Source organism: Taeniopygia guttata, chromosome 1, assembly GCF_048771995.1.
Source record: "Taeniopygia guttata chromosome 1, bTaeGut7.mat, whole genome shotgun sequence".
Taxonomy (NCBI): domain Eukaryota; kingdom Metazoa; phylum Chordata; class Aves; order Passeriformes; family Estrildidae; genus Taeniopygia; species Taeniopygia guttata.
Genome location: NC_133024.1, coordinates 66959250 through 66968665, shown reverse-complemented (window position 1 = coordinate 66968665; position 9416 = coordinate 66959250). Strand labels below are relative to the sequence as shown.

The following is a 9416-nucleotide window of genomic DNA, read 5'->3' as shown; positions in this document are numbered from 1 at the left end:
GGGTGTGACACAGCTGCACATTTGTAACTGCTCATGTTCACATTCCTCTTCAACAGAAGAAAGACTTCGACGCCACTTATGGAGTGAAAGGAAAACAAATATTGAAGTGATAAATCCCATTAGCATTTTTCAGCAAGCTTTGTGCCCCTCCTTTTTTAAAAATAAATAAAATTGAGTCCTTACTTAATTTCCAGATTAAGAAGTACTATTAAAAGCCGTTCAGGCCCAATTACAACCCTTGAAACACTACTGAAATGCACTACAATAGTCTTTTATTTAGTTTACAGAAGAGTCTATCAGTACAGGTTGCAGAAAGAAAATGTTTAGTGCTATTTACAATTTGTTTTAAAACTCTGCTCTATACAAATTTAATTCTGATCAGTATGAACAATATTTTTGTAAATCTACTGCATATAAAGCATTTCATCAAAGCAGTAACAATGAATAAAATAACTTGTTTACATTTGAATGATGCCAATCATTCGGAAAAACGATTACACAGAACATCTGTAAGAGTTGTGGACACTTAAGTACAGAACACAATGTCAACCTGTGACTCAGTTTTTTAAAGGCTAAAGCTATTTATATGGAATATTGTTCTATTATACTACACGCCAATCTATATTTAACTTCTATAGTTATGTATTTTATAAGACTTTTATTAAATATATTCTACACATATTTGTAATTTCACCCAGGAAGAATTCCTCCCCAGTGAAAAAATATAAAATCTTTTATATTTTTAAATTTTTATTTATTTTTATTTTTTACAGGTTTAGATGAAACTAGCTCATGCTTTAGTGCTGTGCAAATTTCTTTAGCATATCAACATTTAAATTATTGATATGAAATAAAAGAATGGCATCCTTTTCAATTATGTATGCCTTCAAAAATCAGCTTCTGATTTTAATACCATTGCAAGCACTAATACCAAATGCAGATTACGTAAAGAAACAAAACTAGTACTATGGCAGAAGTTTTTCTTTTTGCTTTTTAAATTTTAATAATTCTTTTGAAATCTCTAATGAGTAAGCATGACACTGAAGTCTAAGGTACAGATGAGAAAAATTACTGAAAAACACCAATTGCCAATATTCAAATACATAAAACTGATTATTAAATGATGTTTTCTAACATTTATGCACAATAATAAAAGCCTATGAACTACAGGAAACTACCCCTCCCATATTAAGGCTAGGAAATGCACTCTCTGCACTTGTTTGTGCTGTCTGAAGAAGCACTCAACTAACACACGATCGGAGTGCACACAGTAACAAAAAAATCAGTTTCATCAGCCCTCTACAGAGTGCTTTTAAATTACAGGCACATAGTATTTTGTCTTTGTTGCAGTGAAAATATATATAGTTAGACTTGGTTTAGTTAGTATTCTGTGCCAGTTTGGCCACCAAGGTTGACTTAGATAGAATTGACTTAACAGTTTTTCCTTTGATTTGGCCATAAGTGAGATTTGTTTTAATTATTAATATACTATTTTCCAGTGTTGCATTCTACATTGTGGGTTATTACTAGATGTCTCAAATATTGTTAGAGATTGTTGAGGAGAAATATACTGTCAACCATATTTAGTGCAAATTGAATCTAGAAAGCTTGACTGATTAGATCTGGTTAATGCAGATTTTTGTGGTAGCAAAAAGATTCCTGCTATGGAAAAAAACACAGACTTTTCTGGAGACTGAATTCTTTCAAAAAGTGATGTACTGTAAGATTATTCAACAAAAGGAAGAATTGAAAAAAGTAAACAATTACAGTGTTCATAGATGTTTCACTTTTTTTTTAAAAAAAGACTAATGACAGTGTTCATGTATTATTTCAGTTCCATGGATTTACAGACAGGCTCTTCCTACAGGTGTTTGAAGCAAGGTAGGGCCTCTTCTATTCCAGCAGCATGAAAGACAAAGACTATATTACATCACACTTAGCAGATAAAGCTAACAGGGTTTACAGGATTACACAGCAATTGCTTTCTCCAGTTTTTTCACGGTTCCTTTGACCTGCAAAAAAGAGGGAAGTTTTACTTACATTACATTTCTAAAGCAAGAGGCTGTTCTGTGTGAGAGTATGCTTAATACAAATCTATTCTTGATTATTTCCAGTAAAAAAAATATTTCTTGTTATACACATGCATACATAAGTGAAAAATAAATCAGGACTAGTTTTTCACAATAAAAACAAAAGCTTTTAAAGTTTGAGTCAGTTTCTGCACTATATAAAAATGCTAAACCAGAAAGTTAATTTCTTAGTTTTCTACAAACATTTACAAAAGCATTCCATCAATTCTTCACAAAAGAGCACAAGGACTTGACTTTTCTCTGCTATGAAATACTCAAAGAGCCCATAAGAAACCTGACCACTTTGCCATGTACTCAAGTAAGAAACTCCTCTAGTGCCCAGCCTACCTTGAGAGTTTGGTTCTGGCAGTGTCTCTCTAGCCACCAAATGCATCACTGTTGTTTTGCCAAAAGGAAGTTTTAATGCTGCAAAAGGAGAAAGGGAGAGTTATTAACACATTGTATCAGCCTTTTTCTCTCCAAAATACCCAGTTGAAACTAACTATAATTGGATTAGCACCTATTCAAAAGTTCATACTGTTAGGTTTGAACTGTTTACTGGTTGAAGTTTGGTAACTCAGGGACTCAGGGCATGATGATAGTCACTTACAACTGCATTCTTAAAGACATGATGCTCCTGTTAGGAAGCTTAGCTTTCCTCTTTTGAGTAAAAAAGTAAAGTGGGCATTCATGCCAAGACTCAGGTGTTAAGCAGTCTTTAATGATAAGGACACAGAAAAGTTGCTAATGCAGCCACCAAATCGTTATTCCTGAGGTATCAAAACACTGAGCCTCTACAGCAAAACAGATTTTCCTAAAACATATTTTGATCTATGACATAGATTTTTTGAAATACAAAATGTCTGCATCTTTCCTTTTAATACTAATCTGTAACATCAGCTGCATGTGGAAAATATCAAATTTACAGCAGTAATTCTCACAGTGCTGCCTTTGTGAGCTTTAGCAATACAAAATTTTTTAAAATGGTGCTTTCCACAATTCACTGTGCTTGTGTCTGAAACCAAAATGATAATTTTTCTACATTCCAATTTAAGTATACAAATACATTGTATACTTAGAGTATCTTCCTTGATTGTTTTCTGAGAAATAGAAGGCAAAATGGTCTTCTGTAAATTTCTGTCCTTCCCCCTTTATAGTGGAAAAAAAAGTCAGTGATAAATTTAACAAGAATTTAATCCTTAAAACACAAATAATTTTGATTTGAGTAGACTTTGTCCTATCAAACTCAAGTTACAGCTTTTATTTTCACATACAGTGAAATGGCATTTTAAGTGAATAAATGAATAAGGAATGGGCAATAAATCTGAAGGCAACTGAAGTGAAAAATGCCTCTCTGTTTTAATCACGACAACATAGATTAAAGATTCACTGATAAAAAGCCTCACTATGACACCACTATTAAATCATGTTCGTTGCCTACATATTTATTTAAATAAATGGAAATTATGATTAAAACACAGGTTCAAACACAGGTGTAAGCACACAAAGTGATACAGAACTCCACAAGATTCTTTGAAGCAGCTGTAATTTGGAAAAAGCCATCTCTATGGAAAGGCAAATCTGAAAGTTGTTTAGTTTATTTGAAGCACTGCCTGTGCCTGCAACTAGAAGCTATTGATAACTTGAAATCTGACAAAGATGATGTATTTTGGGTACTTGATACCATGATACAACTGAAAACTCTGACTGTTAATATGGTCTTTGCAAACTCCATGGAAAAGGATTGTCTTCATAACATAAACTCTTGAATTACAAAATAATCACATTAGGAATATCTTTCATAATAGCAACACAATACAAGAGATTTGATTGGTGAGTTGTGAAGATTAACTATTTACAGTAATCCAGTAGTACTATGCTAATATTTGTATTAACTAATTTCAGCTAGTAGTTCGCATAGTTTGCACAAGTACTTGCTAGAAATTTCCAGCTTCTTGCTTAGAGCACCACGACAGCATCTGAGCGGCCTAACCTATGCTCAGTAATCCTTTCTTGCTCTTCTCTTTGTGCTCTCACCCCTTTCTCTCAGTTTACCTAATCTGTATTTAATTCCTTTCCCAACTGTTCAATTCTATTGTTACTTTGTATTTTCTATAGTCAGAACTTATGTTTCACCCCCTTTTGGAATGTGAATGGCACATGTTGGGTTAAACTTCCCTTCCCCAGTAAATAAGGAAGCAAATGCTGATGATTACCATTATCTACCAAGAAATGGAGAACTGTTGATTATGTATTACTTCCCTAATTAATATTATTTGAAATGCAAACTGCAGAGCAAATATTTAGCTAAAGGATTACATTTCCTTTATGTTGGAAGATGAACAATAGACTCTGCCTCACTCCCCAGCCTTCTGCACAGGCAGGACACAAGAAAGCAGTGTGGCTCAAGCACTGCAGGCAGGAGCAGTGCAAGCTTTACAGAGGTGTCTGTTCCACACTGCTCCTAGGGCCATTAGCTCTGCTGTTCCTGTAGTGACAGGCCATTCAGAGGAGGTATCACAAGGGATGATTGATTGCAAATAAAGTTTTTCACTCAAAAGCACTTTTTTCCTACCAATATCTCTTTTTTGAGGCATCTTAGTTTATAGGACTCTCAAATTCGTAAGCCACTACACAGACATTAAGGTAAAAGTGAACAAAAACGGACTCCAGTTAAAAAGGAAAACACCAAACTGTTTCCTTGGAAACTTTTGTTTCACTAGATGATAAAGTGATTTTCAGGAGGTCCAAATTCCAGTCAATATTTCCTAATCACCTAAAGCAAATACAACACTAAGTGCTAAATCTCAAAGAGGACTACAACTAGAAAAAGCTTAATGAAAGTTAAGCTAAGAAACATAATATAAATCTTGTTTAATAAACTCGCCCCGTCACCTCCCTTTTAAAGGTAACTAGTTCACTTAAGGTTACCTCTAATGAACAACACAAACTGAAGTAAGAGTCTTTTCAGGCTGTTTCATGAATTCTGTTCCACTTTCAGCTGAGTAATCTTACTCCTGATAACTTCATTAGTGCTGACGTTAAGCCAATGTTTTAGGGATTCTTTTTCTTAAAACAATACAGCAACAAAATATTTTTGAAAAACACTAATATACATGTAAGATCCTTGGGGTAAAAACATGATGATTAAATCTCAATGCATGAGTGATTAAGAATGAACTAAAATGCCCTGAACCCAAGTAATTCAAAATTCATAGACCTAAGTTAAGGCACGAGCCAGCAGCATGCAGCTATTATTTTTCAGCTTAACTCATTAAATAATATATTAAATATATTAAACAAATATTTAACATTTTCTCAGATTTAGACAAATGTCACTAAAGGGAAAAAAAACGGTGGTAAAAGCAGCACTCAGATGAATGGCAAAGTAAGTCCCAATTAGCTATCCTTGCCTGGAAATATAGGGTAAGACTAGCATCTTTAATTGCAGAGATGATCCAAGACTTAACATTTATCTTTCAACTCTACTCCAACTGCTACTACCTGCACTCACTGTCACCTGGTAAAAATACAAATTAAAGAGTGAATAAAAAATTCAGATTTCTTCCAGCTGAGCCGACAATAATTTGTTTGTATATATAGAAGCATTAAAAATTTATATATGTGGAGAGTAAATCTATAAGTACATCACTAGGCAACACTGGGAATGGTAGAAAGTGAATCAATAGCTATATCATCCCAGTCAATTCTTCATGGAACATCACCATAAACAGTCCAGAAATATTATTTTTAGATTACTATTAACTTCAAAAATAATTAATTAGTGATTTTGTATTATATTATATTTTCCTTTCTGTACTCCATTCAGGTACCAAACCATAAATAATTTGAACATACAAAGTAGGAGCATGAATTTGTTTTTAAACTAGCACAGAATGGAGAGTCTCATATTGTTTAGTCATTGATACAGCTGATATTCCCATTGGCAAATGCTACCTACAAAAGGAGGGATGATTAACAAATGTGTGTCACACCTCTATCAAGGGTTCCCACCAAAATGCGTAATAGTGGGAAAACAGTTACCACGAGGGGGCACAGTTGAATTGCATTTCCTTAGCAAACGAAGTGAAGCCATTTACTGTTGTTTTCGCATAACTATGCAATTGTATCCCTGGGAGAGCACTGGACAGCAAGAATGCTTCCCCTCATTCTCATTCACAGGGTGTCTTCCTGCGTTGCACGAAGATTTAAAATATTGTTTGACCAATTACCATAAAGTTTATCAGGCATTTTAAAATACTTTGGATATTTATTAAGTAGCTCGTCTTGCAAATGCAGTGTAAGAGAAATTGAACAAAATATTCCATTTAGAAAGACAACAAATTAAAGCAGCACTACAGTTTCTTTGTGTGAGAGGAGACGACTTAGCAGGTGGCACCTCGCAAAGTTTAACAGCTCGTGGTAACAAGATGGAAAAATATGCAATAAAGTACAATGTTACTCTATGCACAAGAACAGCAGTATAAAGGAGGCCATCCTGTGATCTTGAACAGTAAAGCAGTATTCACTGAACTGTAAATAAATATCGCCTTTTGCCTAACTGTAACTCGTATAATGAAAATTATTTTCATACCTCCTAATGTCACATTGCCATGAAGAAACCTCCCTTGATAAATAAGCCGCAAGATATTTGGACTGCTGACTTGTTCTTCTTCCCAATCTGAAGAGAGAATTTCCACAGTTACATTGTAATAAAAACATCTTTTGTTATTTCTCTCACCTTTACCCAGGAAGAAAATATGGAAAGGACTCTTGCAAAGAACACTAAAGAGATAATGCAGGCTGAAGGTACAGGAAAATAATTCAAGGCCAGCACTCCTGAAGTCTGTTCTTGAATCTATTATTTGACCCTGGGCATTGAAACACGTAATTTTATGTCTGCAAGTAAAAATATTACTGATGTCACAGACTGCAGGATATATTTAGCACATACACAAGTCCTAAAGAAAATATTTCATACATGCAAATTGCTTCCTGAATCTTGATATCCAGGCCATTCTGAACTTTCCCAAGCCATGCTCCTTGTCAGCAGCTAATTGACTAACTGGAGCCGTTCTCTAGCAACGGGAAGCTGCTGCACACAGAGCAAGCGCGCATGTGATGGGTCACTTGAAACAGGACTCTGAGATCACAGCACTGAAAAAAGCTCCGGAGGCAGCTCAGCGCCGTTCGATGGCGGCCAGATCCAACCAGTTCCATGTCTGGAGGGGGCAGTGACCTGAGCAGCCCCCCAGCCGCCACCACAGAGCTGGAACAGAGGCTCTCTCAGAGCACACACTCACCAATACTTTTTAAGGAGTTTCTCAAAGGCCCATCTGTTTTCACGTGTGTTTTAAACAGTGGTTCAAAAAAAAAACAAGATTGCATTTTCCTCTAATGTTTAAGCTATCACAAATAATTGATAAGCTTAAATGATAAGCTTAAATAAGCTTTTCCTACTCTTTTCCCATTTCCTGTCACAATGTGAAGAACAGATAAATATGCACTTTGCTTTCAGAACAAGTATAAAGCCTTGAAATTTTGAATATAAATGGTCTCTCTGGGAACAGTGTCTTCTGTTTCTTAGATGACCAGATGCAGTTGTTCATTAATGTTCTCTCTTTCTGTTTTTGTAGTATTTATATAGCAAAATCAATATTCAGCAAGGGATCAGGACAAGCCACAGAAACCAACCTGTTCACTGGGAACACACAATTAACATACAGGCAAATAGCAACTGGCACCACAAAAGGAGAAGAACTGAAAAGGGTAGAAGGGGAAGCATTTAAAACAAAAGCCACAGCTGCAGAGTGTACAGAGAGGCATCTGGTGCAAAAAGCAAGCAAACAGAAAGTGGGCAGTAGGAGCCATCTCAGCCCCAGACCACGATGGGATCAAGGCTGGTACCAACAGTAGAATGTGCAACACTCCCAGGTGCTCCCATGTGCCTGGTTTATAGAATTAGATCAAATTAGGCAACCAAAGCTATTTGAATTTCAAGTATTTCCACTTAGGGTCTGATTCAATTGTCTTGCAATTTAAGCACATGCCCATTCCGCTGTGCTGTGAAGTGGGCTACATCAAGGATCTGAATTATCGAACTGCTACCATAATAGTTTTGGGTTTTGTTTTTTTTTACTCCATACAGTCTGGACTCCACTATAATGTGGCTGTAAAGAGGGGAAATTCAGCCAGTTGACCATGCCATAATGATGCAAAACCACAACCAAAAGAAGACAGACTAGATTTTGGCACAGGTATTTTCTCACTGTTAAGCTGCCAAGTTACCCATCCTTTTAATTTCTGCTTCTTGGCTGGAAGTCTGAAACATTTCTTCATGACATGAATTCAAATTTTAATTTCCCCCAATGAGTAAATGAGCCAAGGACTCACTGAATCTACAATCGACCTTTTTTTTTTTTTTAAGTTCAGATAATTGTTGTACAAGAAAGAAGTTAATATTATTTAGCAGAAAATGGGGAGGGGAAGAAGAGAACAGGTAACCTATCTAGATGATACATGTTAAAATAAATTTGGCATTTTCTACTGCAAGTTGAGAGATCCTTAATTAACAACTGTGTTGCCAAAAGAGGTGGGGCAAGGTTTGCCTTAATCCTGCCAGCATGTGACGGAGGTTATTTAATTCCTTTTTTCCCCACAAGATCATGACAACTCCAAACGGCGGTAAAAACAATTGTAACATTTCTGTTTCAAGGCAAATTTAGTCCTCATCAAGATTTCTCAGTCCTGTGGCAAAGACTTTCAGTCTGAAAACAGCTAATGGGCTAGTGTTTGTGAAAATCTATATGCTATTCTGAAGTGAGACTTTTTTCCCTTTTAAATTGAGACTACTCTTCTTTTTAAAAGCAATTAAATATTCATCAAAATTTAGAGCACTCCCTCAGGACAGCAGGTATTTGAACTGAGGTTTCCATGTCTGGTTCTATGGTTTTTTTTTAAAGAGGAGACTTTATGGTTTGGGTTTCTTCCCAGCTCTAAACTCAGAATCTGCAACTTTCAAGCTCTTCACAAGACTGTGAACATGATATCACATGTTCACGAGCATAAACTTGAGTAAGGAAAAAAATCCGGTTCTGCCTCTACCAATTCACATAAATGTACACAAAGAACATTTGGTTATGACAACTATGTTATAGGCACACATTAAATATGTACATCACAGAAGCTATGTTAACCTATTTTTAAAGCGTTTTACATCTGTAACTAATACTTCAGAGGACTTAAAACCTCCTCCTTCACTACATATTTTACTAAATACATAATACTGCATCACAGCAAATCAAACAGCAAACTAAATTTTTTTCCTGACCTCAAAGACCAATTTAA

At 35.4% G+C, this 9416-nt stretch overlaps 1 protein-coding gene across 2 annotated transcripts in view; it reads right to left on the bottom strand.

The window, feature by feature from the left end:
* Nucleotides 1-255: 255 nt before the first annotated feature.
* UBL3 (ubiquitin like 3) overlaps nucleotides 256-9416 on the bottom strand; it is a 54628-nt gene continuing 45467 nt past the window's right edge. For both annotated transcript variants that reach the window (XM_072930323.1, XM_002194320.7), the window contains 3 exons: nucleotides 6664-6750; nucleotides 2418-2495; nucleotides 256-2012 (listed from right to left, as the gene is read on the bottom strand). In XM_072930323.1, coding sequence (XP_072786424.1) covers nucleotides 1960-2012; nucleotides 2418-2495; nucleotides 6664-6750 — 218 coding nt within the window. In that variant the 3' untranslated portion in view covers nucleotides 256-1959. The remainder of the gene's footprint in view (nucleotides 2013-2417; nucleotides 2496-6663; nucleotides 6751-9416) is intronic.